This window comes from Scyliorhinus torazame, chromosome 8 (assembly GCF_047496885.1).
Source record: "Scyliorhinus torazame isolate Kashiwa2021f chromosome 8, sScyTor2.1, whole genome shotgun sequence".
NCBI lineage: Eukaryota > Metazoa > Chordata > Chondrichthyes > Carcharhiniformes > Scyliorhinidae > Scyliorhinus > Scyliorhinus torazame.
In genome coordinates this window covers 75,871,060-75,898,997 of record NC_092714.1, presented here as the reverse complement: position 1 = coordinate 75,898,997, position 27,938 = coordinate 75,871,060, and the positions used below count along the sequence as shown (strand labels likewise).

Sequence of the window (27,938 nt, the reverse complement as noted above, 5' to 3'; positions counted from 1 at the left end):
ATGGGTGGGGGTCCTGGAAGGGAGGGGGTGCTGTAAGGGGGCTTGAAGTGGGGGGACCCCCAGGGACCGGGTTGCAGCTTAGAGATCGGGGCAGCTTTCAAAATGGCAGCCCGATCTCCAGTGCTAAAAGAAATCTAAGGGCCTGATTCTCCAGCCTCGTTATGCTCTCGCTCAAGTGAAACAAGGCTGGTGAAAGACCAACGTCGCACCCTCTGTTTCGCTCCACAGATGCTGCCTGACCTGCTGAATACTTCCTGTATTTCATTTCAAATTCCCAGCATCTACAGTATTTTGCCTTTCCAATTATGCAAACCTGTTTATTCTTTTTTTTAAATTCATTTACGAGATGTGGGCATCCTTAGTTGTCTGGGAATTAGGCAGGGCCTGGCTGGCAGGCCTCAGCAAGAGAGTGCTGGTTGGGCACTTGGGTTTAAGAGGTGGGGAAGGGGGAAACCTTGTTTTCGGGAAAGGGTGTCTCTGATTGGCACAGGGCACCCCCAAGGGTGACCCCCACCCTCATACCCACAGCTTGTCTGATGCCAGCTCATCCAGTAAAAACTGCCTGACTACCCACCTGGCATATGCAGCGAGTAAAAAGCCACAGGGATGAGAAACAGTCATTAAGTTACCATGAAATGCCCATTTAAGGGTTTCAATAAGTCCATAAGTGGGTGGGCTACCCAATGCCTCCATTGCCCCCATAAAATGGGAAACAGTTTGGGGAGATACATGCTCCAATTTACCCACCAATCAGGGAGTGTAAAATTCTGCCCCAGGTTTCTATTAACCTCATCCTTATTTATTTCAACTCCATTTGCAAAGCAATTACATCACTCATTTCCCTTCAAGGACCATCATATCAAGTATAATAAATACCAAAATACAGCGTAAAGTCCCACACATCTACTTTGGCCCAGTATAAACCTTTATTCTAACCTTTTCACTGTTTAAAAAAAGAGGTCGGCAGAAAGCGGGTAATTATAGGCTGGTAAGCTTAACTTCGGATGTAGGGAAAATGCTGGAATCTATCATTAAGGAGGAAATAGCGGGGCACCTGGAGGGAAATTGTCCCATTGGGCAGACGCAGCATGGGTTCATAAAGGGTAGGTCGTGTCTGACTAATTTGGTAGAATTTTTTGAGGACGTTACCAGTGCAGTAGATAACGGGGAGCCAATGGATGTGGTATATCTGGATTGCCAGAAAGATTTTGACAAGGTGCCACACAAAAGGTTGCTGCATAAACTAAAGATGCATGGCATTGAGGGTAAAGTGGTAGCATGGGTAGAGGATTGGTTAATTAACAGAAAGTAGAGAGTGGGGATAAATGGGTGTTTCTCTGGTTGGCAACCTGTAACTAGTGGGGTCCCTCAAGGATCAGTGTTGGGCCCGCAGTTGTTCACAATTTACATAGATGATTTGGAGTTGGGGACCAAGTGCAATGTGGCAAAGTTTGCAGACGACACTAAGATGAGTGGTAAAGCAAAAAGTGCAGAGGATACCGGAAGTCTGCAGAAGGAATTGGATAGGTTAGGTGAATGGGCTAGGGTCTGGCAGATGGAATTCAATGTTGCCAAGTGTGAGGCTATCCATTTTGGGAGGAATAACAGCAGAATGGATTATTATTTAAACGGTAAGATGTTAAAACATGCTGCTGTGCAGAGGGACCTGGGTGTGCTGGTGCACGAGTCGCAAAACGTTGGTGTGCAGGTGCAACAGGTGATTAAGAAGGCTAATCGAGTTTTGTCTTTCATTGCTAGAGGGATGGAGTTCAAGACTAGGGAGGTTATGCTGCAATTGTATAAGGTGTTGGTGAGGCCACATCTGGAGTATTGTGTTCAGTTTTGGTCTCCTTACCTGAGAAAGGACATATTGGCACTGGAGGGAGTGCAGAGGAGATTCACTAGGTTGATCCCAGAGTTGAGGGGATTAGATTATGATGAGAGGTTGAGTAGACTGGGACTGTACTCACTGGAGTTTAGAAGGATGCGGGGGGATCTTATTGAAACATATAAAATTCTGAAGGGAATCAATAGGATAGATGCGGGCAGGTTGTTTCCACTGGTTGGGGAAAGCAGAATTAGGGGGCATAGCCTTAAAATAAGGGGAAGTAGAATTAGGACCGAGTTTAGGAGGAACTTCTTCACCCAAAGGGTTGTGAATCTCTGGAATTCCTTGCCCAGTGAAGCAGTTGAGGCTCCTTCTTTAAACGTTTTTAAGAAAAAGATAGATACCTTTCTAAAGAATAAAGGGATTCGGGGATATGGTGTACGGGCCGGAGAGTGGAGCTGAGTCCACAAAGATCAGCCATGACCTCATTGAATGGCAGAGCAGGCTCGAGGGGCCAGATGGCCTACTCCTGCTCCTAGTTCTTATGTTTATGTTCTTATGTATAATGAAGGTGTGCAGCTGAACAGTGCAATCAATACATTCGACATGCACTACTTACTGCCTTAATAAAATTGATGTAACTGGGCACAAAGTTCCAAACAGCACCTCACTATCAACAGAAACAAGAGCACTGCAGGACAATATACAGCTTTTTAACCCGATCTATGGATGTTACAGCAAGCGTTCCTTTTGACCAGTATGGAGAAGCAGGATTTCATTTTGCAGAATGGCAATAAAGCTGAACAAATGTTCTGTACAAGAATGCTGATTAAATCCACAATTTCCTGCTCTACAAGGTCCAATCTGAATTCATGCACACTTCAGTGAGTGTTTAACTGATGGAGCTAATAAAATTAGTGTACATACTTGCCATACTGAGTCAGAATTCCTGGAGGGAAGTACGCAGTGTAACATCCACCTGAATACTGCTCTTCACACCAGTTCTTCTCTTCATAATGAACGGGCTGGACAAAAAAATACAAAGACACAAAAAGCTTACAATTCTGTGATATATTGTGTCTTTTTGGTTTGAATACATCATTTAGAAAGACAGTGGATACAGATCTTTGAAGGCAAGCTTTGCAGCAGACAGTCTAAGAGCATGTGGTCCAGGAAACCTGGAAGGAATCTGCAGGGAACATCATCTGTGGCAACTTGTGTTTGTAACAACTGTGACCCAGGGATTCTGAGCTCAAAGATGGCTAGTGTTCTGTACTTGGACAGCATTATGAGGAAATGCCATCCAGCAATGGTATGCATGGAAATGTACAGGGACACTCAACTGCCACTAAATCAGTACAATCATGTAGCAGAGCATCTCCAAAAAGTGATGAGCTTACACCAATGGAGATGGTCATCACTGATGCAGGTTTATGGGGCTGTTCTGGGAACAGCTAGTGGTTGCTGTAAACCATTAAGCACAGTATTTGGCTGATCAGCTGTCCACCTTTGCCGCTCTCTCAATTAGTAGAGCACGGAGGATGGATACAAGGCTTAAGCAAGTTCACAAAGTACAAGGGCTGGGCAAAATATGCTGAACAAATATCCCATGTGCACTCAATTTATCTTATACTACAAATAAGCTATTTCATTTTCAATGAGCTGGGTGTTGTTCTCAGCAGCAAACAAACAGAGCGAGCTGTTGATTATACTTGCCCACAGACTTTCTATGGGATTTTGCCCTGGAACGTACCAGGAACCAAAACGGAGCCAGCATTATTTATGGGACCAGTGAAACCTTTGTGTAAAGGCAAAGCCACGTAGTCCTTGACGAATCAGATTGACGAATCATGGGCTGGATTCTCCGGTTTTCAGGCAATGTCCTGACGTTGGCGTGGGAACGGTGGGGTTTTACGCCCGGAAATTTGGGGCAAATGGCCATTGATCCTCCGTTTGGCCCCCAGCCCCTGACAAAGTACCCCCTGCCCGCGGATCTGCTCCCCCCCCAAACCCCCCCCCCCCCCCCCCGACTGTGGCGGCGCTGGACTGAGTCCGCAGCTGCCACGCCAAGTTCCCGACAAATAATAGCACGAGATACCCACACCATAGGGAGCGGAGCATCGGGGGAGGGCCTCAGGCAACCACCCCCAACTTCGGGGCGAAATATGATTCTCCGGCTGATCGCCGAACGCGATTTCAGCGTCGTCAACTGGAGAATCCCGCCCCATATATCCCCGGAGCATTAGGCTGGGCTCTGGATTACCAATCCAGTGAAATTACCACTACCTCACCATCTCCCCTTTTACACTGGTAAAAGCCAATTTTCACTGCCAGAAAAGTTGTTTGATAATTAAGACTTATAAGGCTTAATTAAGACTTAAAAATTCACTTACATTGGAAAGTGCAAGTCCCTTTTCTGGCACGTTTAGTGGGACTTAATTACAAGTTCTTCGCATCGTTCCATGTATTGTTGGCCAAGCCTTTCGGCAAGATATCTTTATTGCGCAGCTTTTGGAGGAGCAGAGTAATTCAGGCATCGATTTCCGATTTCACAGTTTAACTGTACCATTAGTGTTGTTTCTACAGCAAAATGTGACCCAACATATCTTATGGTTTGAATTTTCCAGTGCCATCTGACAGGCCTAATCACACGAAACATTGCTTTTGCACCCCAAGTATCTTCAGTGAGTGTGCTCTGATCTATTGCTGGGTCTCTTGCTTGGGTACTTGAGTTGTGCATCTGCATTGTCAATCACATTTACAACATATAGTCCACAGGGACACTATTACAAGGCTTGCGGTTACAGTGAGTAGCCTCACTAACTGATGGCACAATGCACTGATACTGATTCTCCGTCCTCATTAACCTGTCTGCAAACTTTGACAGGATTGACTACATTATCCTTCTCCAATAACTCTCCACTGCAGTCCAACGTGGGACTGCTCTCACCTGGTTCCACTCATATCTATCTAATCAGAGCCAGAGAATCACTTGTGATGACTTCTCTTCCTGCTCCCACCCTATCACCTCTGGTGTCCTCCAAAAATCTATCCTTGGCCCCCTCCTATATCCCGTCTACACTCTGTCCCTCGGCAACGACATCTAAAAGCACAGCATTAGTTTAACAGATACGCTGACGACACCCAACCCTACCTCCCACCACCTCTGTTCACTCCTCCAGTGTTGCTAAATAATCTACCATCCGGGACCGGATGAACAAAAGGTTCCTCCAATTAACTATCGAGAAGACTGAAGCCATTGTTTTCGGACCCCACTCCAAACTCTCTTCCCATCTCCATGGCAACAGTCCAAGATTAAACCATCTGTTCGTATTCTTGGTGTCATATTTGTCTCCAGGATAGGATTTGGACCTCATGGACGAGATTCTCCGACCCCCCGCCGGGTTGGAGAATCGCCGGGGGCTGGCGTGAATCCTGCCCCCACCGGTTGCCAAATTCTTCGGCACCGGATATTCGGCGGGGGTGGGAATCGCGCTGCGCCGGTTGGCGGCCCCCCCCCCCCCCCCCCCCCCCCCCGGCGATTCTCCGGCCCGAATGGGCCGAAGTCCCGCTGCTAGAATGGGTGTCCCTCCGGTGTAGGTTAAACCACCTCTCTTACCGGCGGGAAAAGGCGGCGTGGGCGGGCTCCGGGGTCCTGAGGGGGGCGCGGGGCGATCTGGCCCCAGGGGGTGCCCCCATGGTGGCCTGGCCCGCGATCGGGGCCTGTGCCGTGGGGGCACTCTTTTCCTTCCGCCTTCGCCACGGTCTCCACCATGGCGGAGGCGGAAGAGACTCCCTCCACTGCGCATGCGCGGGGATGCCGTGAGCGGCCGCTGACGCTCCCGCGCATGCGCCGCCCGGCAATGTCATTTCCGCGCCAGCTGGCGGGGCACCAAAGGCCTTTCCCGCCAGCTGGCAGGGCGGAAATCAGTCCGGCGCGGGCCTAGCCCCTCAAGGTTAGGGCTCGGCCTCTTAAGGGGCGGAGGATTCCGCACCTTTGGGGCGGTGCGATGCCGGACTGATTCGCGCCGTTTTTGGCGCCGGTCGGTGGACATCGCGCCGATTACGGAGAATTTTGCCCTATATTCCAGCATCATCACTAAGACTGACTTTTCCACCTCCATAACACCACCGAACTTCACTCCTGTCTCCGAACTTCAGCTGCTGCTGAAACTTCATGGGCGGGATTCTCTGTCGGCTGACGCCAAAATTGGAAAACGCGTATGGGCGGAGAATTGTTTTTGACGTCGAAATCGTGGTGGGCGCCGATTTCACGGCAAATTGAAATTCTCTGTCGTCTCGACAGTGGTGTCAATGCCTTGCACTCCACACGTACAGTAAACGTCAATGCATATCATCAGCAGATCTGATCCGGTATTCTTCGGGGCCTCCAAGATCCTCCACCTCCACTGGGGCGAATTCCCGACACTTGCGCTTTTAAAAATCGTGAAACTGGCACAATGGCTGATGAGGGAGAGGAGGTAGGACATGGAGAGGCTCGGCCATGGACTGCTGGGCCAGACACTGGCCGGGCTGGCTGGGGGGGGGGGGGGGGACAGGCCGTGGGGCCGGAGTAACCCCCCACGGTACTGGGGCGGTGTCCAGGTATGGACTGCCATTGCCACAGCCAGCAAAGCAGTCATCTTGCTGCCCACCCCACTTGCCACCCACCTTGGCCCCTGGTTCTTCAGGGTGACAACAGCCGTATAGATGCCCCCACCCCACCACCCGCACAACTCAGCGCCCAATCTCCATCCCCCCAACCTGGTACTCCAGCTCCACCCACCACCCTCACAATGACCCTCCACCCCACCACCCCCTGGACCCCAGCCCCCACCCTACCACTTCCCGCACCTCACACTCTCCCATACCCCCCCGAACCGCTGCCACTTGCCGGCGGGGCATCAGGCGGCTCACCCAGGCAAAGCCCTCTGCAGCCCCTATGGGTGTGCCGGATGGGGGACGTGGATTGTACCGCTGGCAAGGTCAGCGCCAGATGACGATACCCCTGGCAGCAGGGATGGGCGCCAGGGCCAGAGGCCCCCAGGTTTCCGGCCACTGAGGGGGCCCATGGTGGGGAGAGAAGTGGGGGGAGGGGGAGAGGCATGTGGGGGCAGAGTCTGCAGTGCCAACCGGGACCACCATGTCGCCCGTTGGACCTGGTTGGGCATGGGGGTATGCACTATGGTAACATGTCGGCATTTCATCCCTGCAAACAATGGATATTGGAATTCAACTGGCAATGGTAGCCTTCCTGCTAGTCGCCACAGCCCTGGGCAATGCCCTGTGGCTGTACGAGCTGGAGCTGCTCGAGTAGGAGGAAGCTGCAGCAGTGGAGCGTGTAGCAGCAGACCAGGAGGCAGCCAGTGAGAATGGAGAGCCAGCTGCCCAAAAGACAGACGAGGAGGAGAAGGAGATGGTGCAAAGGAGGCCCAACATGATGCCTCGAGTGTATTGGCACCACCTGTCTTTGGAGGACCTGCTGGACCGGTCATGTCGCCGAAGACTCGGGCTGAACAAGGGGACAGCACAACATATCTGCCAGGTCATTGTGCACCTGGCACCACAGGGGAATGGGGGAGGACATCCGCTCCCAGTGGCCGTCAAAATGACGGTCGCCCTGAACCTTTATGCCACGGGCTCCTTCCAGGCACCGAATGGGGACCTGTCCAGGATCTCACAGAGCTCGTTGCACAGGTGTATCCATGCTGTCACGGAGGTCCTAGATGTTCAGGCAGCACTATACATCAATTTCAATGTGGACCGAGCCTAACAGTATGCCCGGCAGCAGGGTGCGCTACTATCGCCGACATGCCCCGGGTACAGGGGGTGGTCGACGGGATGCATGTCCCCCTACCAGCACCTGCAGATGACAGGTCGCTCTACACCAACTTGATGAACGTGCAGCTGATATGTGGCCATCAGATGTGCATCATGCACATCTGAGCCCGATACCCGTGCAGTGTGCACGGCGCCTTCATCCTGGCACATTCGCCGATTCACGTCCTCTTCGAGGCTCCCCCCTGGCTGAGAGGTTGGCTCCTAGGCGACAGGGGTTATCCACTGTGGTCGTGGCTGATGACACTTATCCGAAGGCTACAGACCGACATGGAGACCCGCTACAACGATGCCCATACAGCGACCAGGGGCATGATCGAGCGGTGCTTCAGCCTCCTGAAGAATGTGGTTCAGGTGCTTGGACTGCTCTGGAGGGGCCCTCCAGTGTGGCGCTGGGAGGATCACCCACATCGTGGTGGCCTAATGCGACCTCCACAACATCGTGCAGCAGAGGGGAGACGTGGTGGAGGAGCAGGATGAACGGCAGTCCTCGCCTGATGAGGAGAATTTGGGGGAGGGGGACGATGGGCAGGGCATGGGGCCCAGGTGGGCATGTGAGGCTGCACAATGTGTAGTCAGGGCCAACACGCACGGGACGCTCTGATCGCCTCCAGGTTCACCAACTAGAGTCTGTGCCACATCAGCCAGTGCTCCATCTCCCTCTGGGACTGGGCCACCTCCCTTTGTGGCTGTGCCACGTTGGCCAGCGCCTGGGCAATGCCGCCAACCCTCTCAGCCATGGCCCACTGTGACTGGGCCACGCTCAGGAGTGCCACTGAAATGTCCAGGCACATGGCTGCCTGTGAGAGGGCAGCCCTGTCCTGGGCCTCGGCCACCGCCTGCACAGATTGCTCCAGGCCTTGGCCATCGCCAAACCCCTTGCCCCAGGCCTCCACCGCGGACGCCGCCCATGCAGTGTTGGCCTGGTTGGCACGCAAGGCCGGCATCACCTCCTTTAGGTACTGGATGCTCACCGACAACCTCTCATGTAGTCCCTGGCTCTGCGGCTGCATCTCCGCAATCAATCGGAATGTCCGTTCCAGAAGCCCGAAACTAGTCTGGATGGCAGCTAGTCCCTGGGTCTGCCTGTCCTCCAACCATCCGCCCCCTCGGGAGTTTCTATCTCCACCTGCTGTACCGGAGCATCTGAATGGTGGGCACCAGAGAGTGTCCCAGGAGCCTCTTCACCAAATTGCCCAACTGAGGTGAGTGTCTCTGGGATGGTGGAGGGTGTTGGAGACAGCTGTGACAGGAAATCCGTGCCATTCTCGGATTCGAGCTCCGGGGTTACTTGGTTCTCAGGCATATGGGTCCCCTCCATGTCACTGTCATCATCGCTGCTTGGCACACGGGGGGATTTCAGGCTGTGGCACTGGCTGTGGTTGGGGGCGAGGGACACTAGAAGGACTCACCCCGTTACCAGCAGCTCCTGCAAGGCACAAGACAAGATTATACCACAGGCCAGAGGTGGGTGGGGTATGATGTGGGGGTGGTGTGAGTGTGGGGGTGTGGGGATGAGGGTGGTGTGGGGTGTGATATGGTGAATCGCAACTCAACAGGGTCTCACTTCCTCGCCCGAGGCCAAACTCCACCCCGGCAACTTCCCTTTCCTCGGGCCCGCCAACCACGTCCAGGGCCCGCTGCTCTGCCGCGGTGATGGGCTGCAGGTCCGGTGGTCCCATTCGACCTTTCTCCCACTCCCACCGGTTGTGGGCGGCTTCTCCTGGGTGGGGTGGGGGGTGGGAAACAGGAAACGCACATACGTTAAACGCATGCAGCCCAGGGGGTGGCCAGCTGGTGGATTGAGAGGCCAGGGCACCCGGCCATGACGGCCGGTATGGGTGCCGGTATGTGTTGCAGGGTGGGCGTTCGGCTGCCCTCCGGGTGGGTGGTAGGGTCACGGATGTGTGGGACAGAGGTTGGTGCCACGGGCCGAGTGCTGCCTTCTCACCCTGGCCGCCCTGAGGTGGTCGTGCAATTTCTTCAGGCACTGCTGGCTAGTCCGGACGGTGTTGCTGGCCACCTGCGCCCAGGCACGGCGAACAGCGGCAGCTGGCAGCATCCTTCCCAGCCCGGGGTACAGGGTGGCCCGTCTCTCCTCCATGGCGTCCAGGAAGGTCTCGAGCTCGGCGTCCGTAAATCTCGGGGCCGCTCTCCTTGCTGCCAGCTTGTTGGCTGGGATGGTGTGTGTGGGGAGTGAACTGTGTATATGCAGCTGCAGTGTGCCAGCCTCCTGGGTGTCAATCCCGCACCTGGCGAATCTGGCACCGTTTCTCATTGAAATCGATTGTGTTCCACGTGGTGCCGTGCTAGCCCCTCAACAGTCATGGAATCGGTCCAGGTGCAGCACCAGTTTTACTGACGTGCAAGTCCACAAACCCTACCCCGGCATCAACACTTAGTCACAGAAACAGAGAATCCCACATGTATGTCTCTAGGCTGGCCCATTCCAACGCACTCTGGCTTATCTCCCATATTCTACCCTTTACAAAACCTGAATAGCCTTCCAAATGCATCCGTGCCCCCCACCAGCACCACCCCCACCATCCACGCCACCTCTGTATCGCCTCCAGCCCCTCTGTATCTCCTCCAGCCCCTCTGTATCGCCTCCAGCCCCTCTGTATCTCCTCCAGCCCCTCTGTATCGCCTCCAGCCCCTCTGTATCTCCTCCAGCCCCTCTGTATCTCCTTCAGCCCCTCTGTATCTCCTCCAGCCCCTCTGTATCTCCTCCAGCCCCTCTGTATCTCCTCCAGCCCCTCTGTATCTCCTCCAGCCCCCAGCCATCCGAGATGCCTGTGGTTCTCGATTTCTGGCCTCCTGGGCATCCTCAATTTAAATTGCTCCATCATTGATGGCTGTGCATTCAGTTACCAAGACCCCATGCTCAGGAATTCCCTCCCTACACGTCTTCACTTCATTACCTCACTTTTCTCCTTTATCCACTTGTTAAAAGCTATCTCTTTGACCAACCTTTTAGTCGTCTGACCTAATAGTTTCTTAAATGGCTTGGTGTAATTTTTAGTTTTATAATGCTTCTGTAAAGCACCTAGGGACGGTTCATTACACGAAAGGTGCTATATAAATACAAGTTGTTGTTGTGTAACTTTGTACTCATACCCAAGTTCCCTGGTTAATTCCTGACTGGGCGTCTTTGCATGGTTGACAATAGCATGCGCAGGGTTAAAATGGCTGCACAATAAAAATTTGAAAATTTGAAAAGTCCACAGAGCTTCTGGTGCATTCCACGTGCAATTCAGCAGAGACTGCAGCAGAAGGCCCAGCTTAGCCTTGGATCCTGTGTGTTCGGCAGGTTGGTTCGATGTGGACTGCACTCGATGCAGGAAAGTTAGAAACAGACGTCTAACAAAGGAGAAGATCAAACACTGTTTTATTCAACTAGATGAACTGCTGTACATATTCAGCTGTGGGTCGACACTATACTGATCTGACGAGTGACCTTGTAGTAGCCTGACCAGACTTACTAGCTACCGCATGGTGTTTGTGTATGCCAGCTCGTGGACTCTGACTGTCTCAGTAGCTGGGTCCCGAGAGAGCGGGAAACCTAGTGCCCTCTGGCTTTATAGTAGTAGTGTCCTGTCTGGTGATTGGCTGTGCTGTGTTGTATGATTACTGGTCATCCTATGTGTCAATCACTGCCTGTCTGCATCTCATTATATACATGAGTGGATATTATGACAGATCCCACTAGCCAGGTCTCGGCCTTTGCTGATTCTGTTTGAGGTGGAACATTGGTTCCCCCAAAATCATGATTCACCGCAATTGATGGGAAGGGAGCTAGCAGACTGGGAGTTTCTCAACCCTGGCCTGAAATTGGTTCAGCAGCTGGTACTTCAAAGGCATTGTGCCCTCTTTCTTCTGGTCAACGGGCATGGGATGCACACCTTCAAATCAATGTTTTCGTTCTGTCCTTAACCCTGCGATACTGTGTCTTGGTTACAAAAACAAGAAATACTGAACAATGTCAGCAGGGGGTCTGACAGCATCTGTGGAGGGAAAAGAGAGCTAACGTTTCGGGTTTGGATGACTCTGTGTTGAAGCTCAAATTTGTCTTGGTTACTTGACTGGTCAACCACATTTTAGTCCTTCCTGACGAGTTGAGGGTGAGCTCATCTTATTATGACTCCTGCATTTACACTCACAAAGAAGTCTGACTTAGTTAAGCTGCCAACAGTAAGCAAGATTGTTGTCAGGATCAGTTGACACAGGTGGATGTGAAGTCTTTGTGAGTCTGAACATCGTGGAGAATTCCAATCACAGCTAGGAATGATTTTCTGAAGCTACTTTTCGGGCATTGTGTGCGTGATTCTCTGGCCTCGTAATGCTCTCCCTCAAGCGAAACGAGGCCAGTGAATAGCGGGAGAGGTGAAAAATGAGAACCGTGCCAGGTGCCAAACAGTTTGTGATGCAACCGGCCCGCTCCCAAAGGCGAAATCGAGATCTCGCCGGAACGTGGCGAGAAACCAATTATCACTTAAGCCCTATTTCCATACAATTAACGGGAGCCACCCCATATCCAACAGCCTCCCAGCATTCATCGGCCTCCCAGGAAGTGCTCACGATGGCGCCGATTAGTACTCCTTTTGAAAGATGAGAATCTGGCGGAAGAGATTTACTGGGGAGCCAAGGAGGTGAGTAGCCATTTTTGCTCACAAGCAAAGAGCCTAGTGCTCAGTGGGGGTGGGGGACACTCCGCAGGGGTGGGCCGCCATGGGAAGGTGGAAGAATTGGGGGGTAACTGCTCATGGCACCACCATGCCAACACCTGGATCATGTGTACCCATTCTAGGGGCCACCCTTGTCCCTGCTCGTCTGCCCCAACAACCACCCATAACCCCCACCGACTGCCGAGGCCTCTGGCCGTGTGGCTGAAGGCTATTGCTAATAGGGAATTAGCAATTGTGGGTAAGAGAGCACTTCACACAACCCAAGCGGATTCCTGAGGGTGGGCGAGCCATGTAGCATGTGGGAATCATTGCCTAACATACCAATCAGACCGCGATGCCTGGACACTGTGCCTGAACACTGCGGCGGCAACACCACACACACAGGAGTCAACAGCCGAACACCCAGAGGATGGGACACAGCTCCGGGCACATATCCACGGACGGAGGGTGGGTGAGTGCCACGGGGAGGGACCATCACCCAGTTCAGGTGACGTTATGAGTGGGTGTCTGGGGTACAGGGTCTGGGGTCCATTGAGGGGGGCCGGGTGTGCGTGGGCAGGGCATTGCGGGTAGGGGCGGGGGGGGGGGGGGTTTCAATGGGGGATTGGATGGTCATGGGTAGGGAGCCACCACTGTTGGTGAATCTAACACCCTCTCCCAATTCCTTACAGGTATTGAACGCTATGGCAGGGTTATTGGACTCACTCGTGCTGCCTGGTGTAGAATTCTCTCCACTTGCCCGGATGAGTGCAGCTCCAACAACACTTAGGGGCCTCAAGGCATCCAGGACAAAGCAGCCCGCTTGATTGCTTCCCCTTCCACAAACATTCAATCCCTCTACCACTGACGAACAGTGGCAGCCGTGTGCACCATCTACAAGATGCACTGCAGTAACTCGCTAATGTTCCTGAGGCAGGACCTTCCAAACCCATGACCACTACCTTGGCAATGCCACCCTGGCACCTGAGCACCCTTGCACTGCCACCCTGGAACCTGGCAGTGATCCTGCCAGCTTGGCAGTGCCACCTGGGAACATTGGCAGTGCCAGGTGCTTGTGTTCCCAGCGGAGGGCCGGGGGCCACCCTTCACTATCTCTGGCTACCCAGGGTCTGCCGATGGCCTGGGTGACCCCCCCCCCCCCCACAATGCCATCCCACCTGGTCCATGTTTTGTGGACCGGTACTGAACGGCACCCGGCTGTGGCCTCCCTGTGGAGGCCGGTAAATACCAGGTAAGTAGGCATTAAGTAGGTTTATAAGTAGGTTTTTAGGTGGTTAGCGCTGCTGCCTCACAGCCCCAGGGACCCGGTTTCAATTCCGGCCTCAGGTAACTCTGGTGTTTGCACTTTTTCCCCATGTCTGCATGGGTTTCCTCTCGGTGTTGTGGTTTCCTCCCACAGTCCAAAGATGTGCAGGTTAAGTGGATTGGCCATTGTAAAATGAGTGGGCCTACGTAGGGTGCTCTTTCAGAGGATGGGTGCAGACTCGATGGGCCAAATGGTCTCCTTCTGCACTGTAGGGATTTTATGATTCTACTTATGATTCTAGAAGGACAAGAGCAGCAGATACCTGGGAGCCCCACCACCTGGCTTGGAAATTTATCGCCATTCCTTCACTGTCGCTGGGTCAAGATCCTGGAACTCCCTCCCGAACAGCACAATAGGTGCACCTACACCTCAAGGACTGCAGCTGGTCAGGAAGTCAATTCACCATCACCTTCTGAAGGGCAACTAGTGATGGGCAATAAATGCTGACCCAACGAGCGACGGCCACATTCCAAAAATGAATTTTTAAAGAATTGACCTGTAAGGGAAAAGCAGAGGATCCTTTCCTTCAAAGGTCCAACAGAAATCATGATGGTAGGCCATGGAAAAGCAATCCAGGGCCCATCCTAAGTTCTAGCCATTCGCCCACAAGAATTACAAAGGAAGTACACCAGAAGCGCAACCTCCCTGAATCTTGGTGGAACTAACTTGAAAAATAACTGCTGCACCTGCTGTGACTGGGGACCACTGCCCTACTGAATGTAGGTGACTGCTTTGTAGCAAGGGCTGGGATTTTACAAGTTGGGAGTTGGGAGGGCTGGTAAAATGGCAACAGAAGGCACCAGGTGGGAATCCCAACATTGCAAAATATTCCCAAAGTTAGGAAGGACAGTGACTCAGAGGTAGGAAGCCAATTGGTCCAACTAACAGGCCAACTGAAGATGATTTAACATGTCTGCTGGCATTTTACTGGTATTGGGATGGCCTTTCCCTTTTGGCTTTTACATGGCCTGCTTGGGTGCACACCAGCCCAATTGGCCAATCCTCCAGCCCCCACCCCTCCACGGCTACCCATCTGATCGCCGGGGCTGTCTGACCCCGGCACGGTAAACAAAGTTCCTACCTAGCTGCGAGGTGCCTCAAGATGGATCACAAGCATCTCTTTACTCTTGCAGCCTCAGCAGCAGCCTCACCCATCAGTGGCACTGTCACGTCCTCAGGTCTGCCTTGGGCCAGCAGCTTCGAGAGACTGCACACCGTCATGAAATGGCCACCACCAGCAAGATTGTGGCTGCGGTCTAGCTGGCCACCTGCGTGGGCTCAGAACCCGCATGGGGACCCAACATCGGGCCTTACATTCTGGCAGCAAAACCCCAGTCGAGGCTTCAATTGCTTTCTTCAAATATAATGCAAGGAAATGAGAATTATCTCAGTCAAGGGATCCTAATTATTTGATCAGGATGCTGCACTGCAGGACAGGTCCAGCTAGCTGCCTGTTTATGCTCGATCTGCTGCTTGGAACAGCTGAACGTTAAGTATGTATATCCCAGGGGATGCTCAGCTGCTTCCTTCTGCATTAAGATGGGTGACAGGACACTGTTTTGATTTGAAAGGCACCTGGCATGGCCTGGTTTTAATATTTATTTTTTTGTGTTTATTCTGGTTCTGCCAGGACTGGCCTTTAACCAGCAGAAAGTTGTTTTCACCATTGCTAATCTGCATGAGGAAGTATTGATATCAGAGCATTCTCCAGAATACTGGAACAAAGTGGTGGTCGTTTGCGTCTATTTTTCTGGAAAAAGATTATATAGGGGGCGGGACTTCTCTCAGCCCGGGGTAGGGCCGGAGAATCCCTGCGAAGGCGCGAATCGCGCCACACCGCCCAGACGCCAGCACACGATTCTCCGCAGAGTGGAGCATTGGCCCCACTGGCACCAGCGTGGTTGGCACAGCGCCGGTCGGGGGCCGCTCTACGCGGCCAGCCAGCCGATTCTCGGCCCGGCATAGGCCGAGCGGCCGCAGTAAAAACGCGGGTTCCGCCGGCGCCGCCCACACCTGCTCTCAGCCGGCGGGAACTCGGCGTGGAAGGGTTGGGGGGGGTCCACCGATCGGTGGGCCGGCCTCTCTGGCTGGGTGCCTCGTCTCTTCCGTGCCGGCCCCAGTAGTCCTGCGCCATGTTGCGTCGGGGCTGGCGCGGTGAAGGAAGCCGCTGTGCATGCGCGCGTTGGCACCGGTGCCACTGTGCATGCATGGATCCCTTGGCGCCCAGTTCGCGCCAGGATCAGCAGCTGGAGCGTCGTGAACCGCTCCAGTGCCGAGCTGGCCCCCTGTAGGGGCCAGAATTGCTGATCCTGAGGCCGTGTTGACGCCGTCGAGAAACGCGATGGCATTTCTGACGGTGTCAACACTTAGACTCAGGATCACAGAATCCTGCCCAGGATCTTATGGCCTTTGAGAATTCCTTCCCTTGAATGTGATGTGTGGTTTGGGGAAATTCATTACACTAAATATGATTGAATATGATCAAATAAAAAAGATTAAACCCTATAACTACACAAGAGAAGAAATAGCTTACATGCAATGCCTCCTCAGACCCAAGCGCCTTGGCATATATTTCACAGATCTTTTGCTTCCTGCACAAGAAAAAATAATCCAGGTCACTTGTTGTAAAATGAGCAGTGGCAAATAAAATAGATGCTGTATATAACGCATAATTTCATGGGTTTAGGATACTCCATGGTATGACTTCAATCCACAGGCATTTTTACTTCAGTTACAAATTTTTTGCAGACTTGTAAATAATGGGCGGGATTCTCCCGTACCCAGCGGGGTGGGGGGTCCCGGCGGGACGGGGTGGAGTGAACCACTCCGGCGTCGGGCCGCCCCAAAGGTGCGGAATCCTCCGCACCTTCAGGGGCTAGGCCCGCCCCGGGGTGATTTGCGCCCCGCCGGCCGGCGGGAAAGGCGCTTGGCGCCATGCCAACCGGCGCCGAAGGGCCTCCGCCGGACAGTGCAAGTTGGCGCATGCGCGGGAGCGCCAGCGCGTGCTGGCATCATCCTCGCGCATGCGCAGAGAGCTTTGTTTCCGCACCGGGAATGGCGGGCCGGTACAGCCTCCGGTGCGGAAGGATAGAGTGCCCCCACAGCACAGGCCTGCCCGCGGATCGGTGGGCCCCGATCGTGGGCCAGGCCACCGTGGGGGCACCTCCCGGGGCCAGATCCCCCCGCACCCCCCCAAGAACCCCGGAGCCCGCCCGCGCTGCCAGGTCCCGCCGGTAAGGGACCTACTCCAATTTACGCCGGCGGGACTGGCAAAAGACGGGCGGGACCTCAGCCCATCGTGGGCCGGAGAATTCGGGCAGCTCCGGCGCCCATTGAGTCGCGCCGGACCCTGCCATTCTCCGAGGCAGGCGGCGCGACTCACACCGGGCCGATTTTTGGGGGCCGGAGAATTAGGAGGACGGCGGGGGCTGGATTCACACCGACCCCCGACGATTTTCCGACCAGGCGGGGGGTCGGAGAATCCCGCCCAATGTCTTTGTTAAATCATTAGATTACAAAACTGGTAATTTATATGCAATGCTTTTATAATGAATGCCTTTGCATCAGTAGATCCAAACTCTCATCACCAAGCAGATCAAGTAAGCAGAGATTAATGTACTGATTAATGATGAGTGAAACAACGATATGTCTGAATATCAATGGAGCAACACAGCAGGAGGACATTTCTAGAAGCCTCAGGCCTAGTAGTTCAGCATAGTTTAGCACATGTGGTTTGTGTTCACCACGGGAGCTTTACCCAAAATAATTAGTGATTTATGATTACTGGCAAATACAATAACATGCATTCAAACAGCACTTGTACTGTAGGGATCTCCCCAAGGCGCTTCACAGGCATTTACACAGACAAATACTGACACTGAGCCAAAGAAGGAGATATTAGGATAGGTGACTAAAGGTTTGGTTAAAGGGGAGGTTTTAAGGTGGGTCTTAAAGGAGGAAAGGGAAGGAACAAGTGCTGAGAGGAAATACTAGTGTTTGGGCCCAAGGTGGTTCCAGTCTAATTATAAAACATGGCATTAACCATGTATAATTTCGAAAGAGGTTCGCTCACCTAGCTTCCTTTGTGAGATTTGTCAGCTTCCGTGCTTTTCGAGAAAGGATAAATCTGAAAGAAAAGGAGTTGCAGAGATATGTACATCTAAAATCTCTATGTACTTTTAAAGTCACAATTGAAAGTTTGCTTTCAATGCAACTTTTCACGCATATGGAAAACAACTATTCTGTTGCTGAACTGAAAGACTTTTAAAAATTAATGTAAAATGAAAAATGAAAATCGCTTATTGTCACAAGTAGGCTTCAAATGAAGTTACTGTGAAAAGCCCCTAGTTGCCACATTCCGGCGCCTGTTCGGGGAGGCTGGCATGGGAATTGAACCCGTGCTGCTGGCCTGCCTTGGTCTGCTTTAAAAGCCAGCAATCTAGCCCAGTGTGCTACATGCCTTGAAATTCATTGTTATGGTTCTAAGCATCCAGTATGTAGAGTGGCAAGTGTGCACATACATTGCGTTAGAAGAGATACCCATGCCATATTGGTAAAAGTTAAAGTATGGATGTACAGGACCCATGCCTGATACAGATGTGAGATCCTTTGCTTATGCCAATTGGTCACTTAGAGGGCGAGATCCACCGACTGTTGATGCCAGTGGGATCTTTTAATAATGTTTATTGTCACAAGTAGGCTTACATTAACACTGCAATGAAGTTACTGTGAAAAGCCCCTAGTCGCCACTCTCCGGCGCCTGTTTGGGTACACTGAGGGAGAATTCAGAATGTCCAATTCACCTTACAAGCACGTCTTTCGGGATTTGTGGGAGGAAACTGGAGCACCCGGAGGAAACCCATGCAGACACAGGGAGAACGTTCAAACTCCGCACAGGCAATGACCTCTGGTCTTCGACAGAGCACCCCAGATTTCCCAGCGGCGTGGGGTGGATTCAATGGGAAATCTTATTGACAGCAACAGGGCCAGAAGAACCTGCCACCGGCCAATGACAGGCCTTCTCCTGCCACTGGTAACCACGCCACAAGGGGGTCAGAGAATCTTGCCCAAAGTTTGTTTCAGGACCATTTTCTGAAAGTGGGCTACCATAAACACAACAGCTCAAAATTTACAGAGTAGAGTCGAAAGAGCTCCATGCCTTAGACAAAATGGCACCAGAGCCCAGAATCCAGAAAACCCACTCCTGAACTCGATGCCCACCATTTTCACTAGGGGCTTGGAGGGGTGCGGAAAAGGGGGAACAAGGGCGGGAGGTATTTTACACATCTGCAGTTCACAAAGGCAGCAGCACTTTTAAAGATGCAGCTACCTTCAAACAGAAGGAATTTTGGTCACTCAGGTGTATGAAACATGACTTCTGGATTTTAGTCAAGTCGTGGAAAAGGTCTAAACCTACTGGAGGTTCTTAGGCAAGGTTAGGTATCCATTTGCAGAGGTAATATATCCCTTTGGGAAAATTGAGGTTCCCTTTGGGATTGCTATTTTCATTTATTCTTTCAAGGGATGCAAACATCACTGGCTGGGTCAACATCTATTGCCCATCCCTCACTGCCCTTGAGAAGGTAGTGGTGAAGTGGCTTTTAGAACTGCTGCATTCCATGTGGTTAAGAGTAGACATCAAAGCACGTAAAGATGGAAGCTGTCAAACTGTCAAGTCTCTTAAATATACCATCCATTAAATTTTGGAGAAGAAAATAAGCCAGCCTGCAGTTGTAAAACAAAAGTGCTTTCAATTTCAATAGATGTTTGCTGACATAAGACTGAGGGTTATCATGATAAGATTAGTGCTGCTTGACTGCTTCCACAACCTATCAGTATTGCTGTGGGGCTTTTAAGTTCACAATTTGATTGACAGCTCAAGAGGTTATAGACAGATTAACTGTCTCTGAAGTGGGGCAATGAATACAACTGTTTATTTTATAAGGGATTAAGTACTTGCAGGAAAGGTATGTTTTAAATAAGGTATTAAGTATTTGAAGTGATTTAAATGTAATGGATAGGCTTAAATCAATGTTTTTCTAACATAGTGAGGACTATAATAGATATTTAGAACTTTATTTAATCACAGCGGAGCACCAGGGGTCTACCCATACCAGGGGTCTACCCATGGTGGATAGTGGGTGTGTTGGCATGGAGGGTGTAAAGACAAAGGGTGTTGGTTAGGGCCATGGGTTGGCATGAGTTGGCACTGAGTTGTATCAGGGCTATAAAGAACTATGGAAATGAGTGGGTCAAAGGTGGGCACAAGGCTGGCATGGAGGGCATGTGAGAGAATGGGGTACATATTGGTATGAAGTGGCACAAGTTGACATGAATGGGGTATGTGGGAAATGAGGGGCAAATGTTTGCGGGCTGTTTTTGGTTTTACTGCTTTATTTTACAACTGAGACAAAGATTCAGAGCATCAGGACTGTCCTTTTAAACAGCCCGCTTTGGCACCCAGAAGTCCTCATGGCTGTCTCGGAGCACTTTCCGAGTGGCAGGCCTGACTTGAGTTAGCAACTGCCCCTACAGAACTAAAATCCAAACATTCAGGACAGTTTCCCAAGGATCAGTTTATGAAGACTCTGGAGAGACTCCAGACCGAGTTTGGATTAGTATCCATGGGGAAGGCGGTGGGGCAATTGTGGAGGGCCAGAGGGGCAATGCATGAGTACGGGGGGAAGGCGATTAGGATGCTGACCCCCCAGTTGAGGAAGCAGGCAACAGCGAGAGAGATTGGTAAGGTGAGGGACAAGAGGGTTAGGGCTTCCAGATCCCTGATTTTAAAGAAAGACAAGGACCCGGAGTGATACAACAAAAACACACTGGGCACGATCCAATGGCCACTCTGTGCCGGAAAAGCAGCTTCCTGCAGTGCAGCATGGCTGATAAAAGTCGCGAGACCCGGTCCAGGGATCTACCCAGCTCACAATGCCTCGCAAGATCCAATGAGATCTCACGGGACTTTGCAATGAGAATCTCACCCATTGTGGGCGGATTCACATTTTGGCAAATCTGCACATTAGAGCAAGACAGTAAGTCTTAAACTAATGTGCAGATTCCCGAGGTACCTGAGCCTTTGGGATTCATCTCCTTCGACTCGGGAGACCTTGGGCGAATGCTGGTCAGCACTGGCCCCCACAAACAGGGACCATTCGGAACGGCACTCGTGGGGGTCTCCCAGGGGATTGGAGGCCCCAGATACAGTCTCTTTGGGCAGAGTAGTGCCCTGGCATTGCTGATGCCACCTGGGCATCCTGACTGTGCCACCTGAGAGCCATCCAGGCACTGCCATGGTGCCCAGGTTGCATTGCCAGTTGTATTGGCACTGCCAGGGTGGCACTGCCAAGGTGTCAAGGTGGCATTTTTGCACGTGTGCAATTGGGCTGGGAGTGCCTTGTGTGGGCGCTGCAGGGGGAGGTGCCGATCCTCCCATAGTGTGTTCAGGCTGGGGCGGGAGCAGGGATCTTTTCGGGGGGCCCCCCACTGGCTATCCACTGTAAAGGTGGGGCTATGTGTGGCCTTCCCCATTGGGGCCCCTTATGCAATGCGAGTCGCGTTGAATAGCCATATGTTACTCGGCATTGCAAGTGCCGTGAAACACGTGGCTAAATGCGCTCACTGGGACTTTGGGTGCGATTCTCCAGAAAAAGTTCCAAAGTGTGGTAGTGAGCGGGAACTGCCGCGAGCTTCCCGGCACTCGGTCTGGCGACACCCCTTAACGAGGCTTCTCGCCGCAAATGAAGGCTTGTCGGCCGATTCACTGGCACCGCGCTCGCCAACCCTCCGGATAACAACATCAAGCAGCACTTCAGCTGCACTTGCTCAGCCAACCCCAGCTCGCAACAATGGTGCCCGGGAGACTGTCCCCAAGATTCGGGATGTAGATCTGGGGAGGCTGCTAGACTCAGTGGAGTCCAGGAGAGGTGGCTTGTTTCCCCGAGGGTCCTAGAGGGTCAGCCATTGCTGCCTGGGACAAGGTGCCAGCGGCTGTGAGAGCCTGGGGTGTGACCAGGTGGACTGGTCATTGCAGGAAAAAGGTCAGCGGCCTACACTGGGCAGCACGAGTGTGCAGACCAACCCACCCCCCCACTGCAACTCCCAACCCTCCCTTCACCCCCCTCTCCCTTCAACCCTTCACAAACCCCCTTCCCACTACTGTGAACCACGTGTGTGCCGAATAATGCCCTCTCTATGTCTCCTCAGGAAAAGTTCTCCCACAATCGATGTGGCAGGTCCGGGAGGCTTCCAGCGTCCCGGATGGCTTCATCTGCAGAAAGTGCACCCAACTGCAGCTCCTCACAGACCGCATGGTTCGGTTGGAGCAGCAATTGGATGCACTTAGGAGCATGCAGGTGGCGGAAAGCGTCATAGATCGCAGTTATGTAAGTGTGGTCACACCCAAGGTGCAGGCAGAGAAATGGGTGACCACCAGAAAGGGCAGGCAGTCAGTGCAGGAATCCCCTGTGGTTGTCCCCCTCTCGAACAGATATACCCCTTTGGATACTGTCGGGGGGGATAGCCTATCAGGGGAAAACAGCAGCAGCCAGAGCAGTGGCACCACGGCTGGCTCTGATGTTCAGAAGGGAGGGTCAAAGCGCAGAAGAGTAATAGTTATAGGGGACTCTATAGTCAGGGGCACAGATAGGCGCTTCTGTGGACGTGAAAGAGACTCCAGGATGGTATGTTGCCTCCCTGGTGCCAGGGTCCAGGATGTCTCCGAACGGGTAGAGGGAATCCTGAAGGGGGAGGGCAAACAGGCAGAGGTCGTTGTACATATTGGTACTAACGACATAGGCAGGAAGGGGCATGAGGTCCTGCAGCAGGAGTTCAGGGAGCTAGGCAGAAAGTTAAAAGACAGGACCTCGAGGGTTGTAATCTCGGGATTACTCCCTGTGCCACGTGCCAGTGAGGCTAGAAATAGGAAGATAGAGCAGACAAACACGTGGCTAAACAGCTGGTGTAGGAGGGAGGGTTTCTGTTATCTGGACCACTGGGAGCTCTTCCGGGGCAGGTGTGACCTGTATAAGATGGACGGGTTGCATCTAAACCGGAGAGGCATAAATATCCTGGCCGCGGGATTTGCTAGTGTCACACGGGAGGGTTTAAACTAGTATGGCAGGGGGGTGGGCACGGGAGCAATAGGTCAGAAGGTGAGAGCATTGAGGGAGAACTAGGGAATAGGGACAGTGTGGCTCTGAGGCAGAGCAGACGGGGAGAAGTTGCTGAACACAGCGGGTCTGGTGGCCTGAAGTGCATATGTTTTAATGCAAGGAGCATTACGGGTAAGGCAGATGAACTTAGAGCTTGGATTACTACTTGGAACTATGATGTTGTTGCCATTACAGAGACCTGGTTGAGGGAAGGGCAGGATTGGCAGCTAAACGTTCCAGGATTTAGATGTTTCAGGCGGGATAGAGGGGGATGTAAAAGGGGAGGCGGAGTTGCGCTACTTGTTCAGGAGAGTATCACAGCTATACAGCGAGAGGACACCTCAGAGGGCAGTGAGGCTATATGGGTAGAGATCAGGAATAAGAAGGGTGCAGTCACAATGTTGGGGGTATACTACAGGCCTCCCAACAGCCAGCAGGAGATAGAGGAGCAGATAGGTAGACAGATTTTGGAAAAGAGTAAAAACAACAGGGTTGTGGTGATGGGAGACTTCAACTTCCCCAATATTGACTGGGACTCACTTAGTGCCAGGGGCTTAGACGGGGCAGAGTTTGTAAGGAGCATCCAGGAGGGCTTCTTAAAACAATATGTAAACAGTCCAACTAGGGAAGGGGCGGTACTGGACCTGGTATTGGGGAATGAGCCCGGCCAGGTGGTAGATGTTTCAGTAGGGGAGCATTTCGGTAACAGTGACCACAATTCAGTAAGTTTTAAAGTACTGGTGGACAAGGATAAGAGTGGTCCGAGGATGAATGTGCTAAATTGGGGGAAGGCTAATTATAACAATATTAGGCGGGAACTGAAGAACATAGATTGGGGGCGGATGTTTGAGGGCAAATCAACATCTGACATGTGGGAGGCTTTCAAGTGTCAGTTGAAAGGAATACAGGACAGGCATGTTCCTGTGAGGAAGAAAGATAAATACGGCAATTTTCGGGAACCTTGGATGACGAGTGATATTGTAGGCCTCGTCAAAAAGAAAAAGGAGGCATTTGTCAGGGCTAAAAGGCTGGGAACAGACGAAGCCTGTGTGGCATATAAGGAAAGTAGGAAGGAACTTAAGCAAGGAGTCTAGAAGGGGTCACGAAAAGTCATTGGCAAATAGGGTTAAGGAAAATCCCAAGGCTTTTTACACTGACATAAAAAGCAAGAGGGTAGCCAGGGAAAGGGTTGGCCCACTGAAGGATAGGCAAGGGAATCTATGTGTGGAGCCAGAGGAAATGGGCGAGGTACTAAATGAATACTTTGCATCAGTATTCACCAAAGAGAAGGAATTGGTAGATGTTGAGTCTGGAGAAGGGGGTGTAGATAGCCTGGGTCACATTGTGATCCAAAAAGACGAGGTGTTGGGTGTCTTAAAAAATATTAAGGTAGATAAGTCCCCAGGGCCGGATGGGATCTACCCCAGAATACTGAAGGAGGCTGGAGAGGAAATTGCTGAGGCCTTGACAGAGATCTTTGGATCCTCGCTGTCTTCAGGGGATGTCCCGGAGGACTGGAGAATAGCCAATGTTGTTCCTCTGTTTAAGAAGGGTAGCAAGGATAATCCAGGGAACTACAGGCCGGTGAGCCTTACTTCAGTGGTAGGGAAATTACTGGAGAGAATTCTTCGAGACAGGATCTACTCCCATTTGGAAGCAAATAGACGTATTAGTGAGAGGCAGCATGGTTTTGTGAAGGGGAGGTCGTGTCTCACTAACTTGATAGAGTTTTTCGAGGAGGTCACTAAGATGATTGATGCAGGTAGGGCAGTGGATGTTGTCTATATGGACTTCAGTAAGGCCTTTGACAAGGTCCCTCATGGTAGACTAGTACAAAAGGTGAAGTCACACGGGATCAGGGGTGAACTGGCAAGGTGGATACAGAACTGGCTAGGCCATAGAAGGCAGAGGGTAGCAATGGAGGGATGCTTTTCTAATTGGAGGGCTGTGACCAGTGGTGTTCCACAGGGATCAGTGCTGGGACCTTTGCTCTTTGTAGTATATATAAATAATTTGGAGGAAAATGTAACTGGTCTGATTAGTAAGTTTGCAGACGACACAAAGGTTGGTGGAATTGCGGATAGTGATGAGGACTGTCTGAGGATACAGCAGGATTTAGATTGTCTGGAGACTTGGGCGGAGAGATGGCAGATGGAGTTTAACCTGGACAAATGTGAGGTAATGCATTTTGGAAGGGCTAATGCAGGTAGGGAATATACAGTGAATGGTAGAACCCTCAAGAGTATTGAAAGTCAAAGAGATCTAGGAGTACAGGTCCACAGATCACTGAAAGGGGCTGCACAGGTGGAGAAGGTAGTCAAGAAGGCATACGGCATGCTTGCCTTCATTGGCCGGGGCATTGAGTATAAGAATTGGCAAGTCATGTTGCAGCTGTATAGAACCTTAGTTAGGCCACACTTGGAGTATAGTGTTCAATTCTGGTCGCCACACTACCAGAAGGATGTGGAGGCTTTAGAGAGGGTGCAGAAGAGATTTACCAGAATGTTGCCTGGTATGGAGGGCATAAGCTATGAGGAGCGATTGAATAAACTCGGTTTGTTCTCACTGGAACGAAGGAGGTTGAGGGGCGACCTGATAGAGGTATACAAAATTATGAGGGGCATAGACAGAGTGGATAGTCAGAGGCTTTTCCCCAGGGTAGAGGGGTCAATTACTAGGGGGCATAGGTTTAAGGTGAGAGGGGCAAAGTTTAGAGTAGATGTACGAGGCAAGTTTTTTACGCAGAGGGTAGTGGGTGCCTGGAACTCACTACCGGAGGAGGTAGTGGAGGCAGGGACGATAGGGACATTTAAGGGGCATCTTGACAAATATATGAATAGGATGGGAATAGAAGGATACGGACCCAGGAAGTGTAGAAGATTGTAGTTTAGTCGGGCAGTCTGGTCGGCACGGGCTTGGAGGGCCGAAGGGCCTGTTCCTGTGCTGTACATTTCTTTGTTCTTTGTTCTTTGTTTGTTGGGAGAGGGCCCAAACTGGCAGTGGGGCGACAGACATAAGAATCCTCATCACATTCGATAAGCAAGCCCTGGAGGTGACTGGAGTGGCCGAGGACAGGCCGGACACCCAGGTGGGGGCTGGCGGATGCCGCGGAGGTGAGGAACCACCAGGCTCCACCCGGAGGACCTGTCAAATGGGAGTTGGGAGTTGCCTTACTGACTGACCCATCCCTCCCACTGACCACATGTCCATTCTCCAGCAGGTCCTCCAGCCGATGACCATCCGGGGTGGCCCCGTCTCCAGCCTCCGATGAGACCACCTTGGAGGAGAGCTCCGAGAATGCCACCAAAATAGTCGCGGCACAGCTGCCACCCCCACCCTCCACCAGCGCAGATACACACACCTCGGTTGGAAATGTTAGTGGTCAGGCTTCTGGGGCACAATCTGCTGAGCACCACACTGCTGAGGATGCACATCAGGTGGAGACAGGAACCCCCAGCTGGGTCCCAGCCTGATGCTGAGCCTGCGGAAGTGGTCATCCTGGAGCTGATGGAGACTTTAGGGTGCAGCCGGGACATTCAGAGGGAGATGCCAATGTCATGCCAGCAGATCCACAGCCACTTGGAGGAGTCCCTGAATCTACGGGCACTGGAGATGTCGCCTGCAATGCGGTGCACTGAAGCCAACACTGCTAGGGTGGTGACCGCAGTGGAGAGCCTGGTGCACGATGTCGGCACCATGAGTGAAGGTGTCCAAGGTGTCGTGCAGCCGGTGACAGCCATGGTTGAGGGTCTCAGCAGAATGTCCAACTCGCTGGTGGATGTCACTCAGTACCACGCTCACCTTGATGAGGTGCTGTGACACATTACCCGCTCTCAGGGAAGGCCAAGGCACTGCGGAGCTTGTCCCCGTCGCAGGTGGGCATTGCCGAGGTGCTGAGAGCATGTCTCAATCACTGAGAAGTATTGCTTAGGGTGTCGACACGATGGTGCGGACCATGGGGAACCATCAGGGCTGGCAGAGCCAGGTGACGCAGGGGCAGCCAGGACTCGAACCAGCTGCCCCTCGGTTCCAAGGTGAACCCCAGGGCCCGATGGGTACCGAGCGGGCGGAGGAGTGCTGGATGACAACCTGGACCCATCCCATGAACTGGTGTCGCTGGCCACCAGCTCCCCGAGTTCCACCCCTCTGATGAGGCCGCGTCTCACAGCCAGCACACAGGACAGGGCGGCACAGCTGTTTCTTCCGCAATGCAGGCCGATCTCCGAACCCTTGGCCCATCTCTCCTGGCAACCCCCCTCCCGGTTGCACTCACCCACCCTCTGGCCATGGACATGTCCCCAGAGCTGTGTCCCATCCCCTGGGTGTTGCATGTTGGCTGCTGCGTGCGTGGTCTTGCCTCCCGCAGAGTTCAGGCACTGTGTCGGGGCATCACGGTGTGATTGGGAGCTGCACATGCTACATGGCCCACCCACCAACAGGTATCCACTTGGGTTGTGTGAAGTGCTCACTTAACTACGATTGCCAATTCCCTATTAGTAATAGCTTTCAGCCGCATGGCCAGAGGCTTCGGCAGTCAGTGGGGGTTTGGGTGGTCGGTGGGGCAGACGGACAGGGACAAGTGTTGCCCCAGAATGGGTGCACACTATCCAGGGGTTGGCATGCGAGTGCCACACGTGATTTCCTCCTCGGTTGCCCCCCAGCGCCTCCCCACACTCCCATGGCGGCCCACCCCTGTGAAGGATCCCCCAGCCAAGTATCCCCCACCCCCAGCCGAGTCCTGGGGTGGCAAGCCCAGCACCCCCGGGCTCTTTCCCTGTTAGCTGGTTGCATTGCAAACTGTTTGGCACCTGGCGCAGTTCTCGTTTTCTGCCTTTCCCTCTATTCACCAGCTTCGCTTCACCCGAGCACAACGAGGCCGGAGAATCGCACCCTACGTTCCCATTTGGTTGAATAGAGCCCACTATAGCAAAGCTGTTGAGTCAGCAAAAACACATTGATAAGCGCTTGTTTTAATGACTTTCTATAGATCAAATAGACATCCAATGAATTCATGTTCTTAGACATCGCATGCTGTCTCATCTCAAGTAAAAACTATTCTTACTTACATTCTGTACATAAAGTATATCATTTATATTAATACTTTGTATATTTATTTATTAATTCTA

The 27,938-nt window shown here is 52.3% G+C and overlaps 1 protein-coding gene across 1 annotated transcript in view; it reads right to left on the bottom strand.

Moving 5' to 3' along the window:
• mao (monoamine oxidase) overlaps window positions 1-27,938 on the bottom strand; it is a 354,990-nt gene that overhangs the window by 58,350 nt on the left and 268,702 nt on the right. Inside the window, exons 10-12 of the mRNA XM_072513844.1 lie at window positions 17,730-17,783; window positions 16,191-16,248; window positions 2,756-2,853 (exon numbers count right to left, since the gene is read on the bottom strand). Coding sequence (XP_072369945.1) covers window positions 2,756-2,853; window positions 16,191-16,248; window positions 17,730-17,783 — 210 coding nt within the window. The remainder of the gene's footprint in view (window positions 1-2,755; window positions 2,854-16,190; window positions 16,249-17,729; window positions 17,784-27,938) is intronic.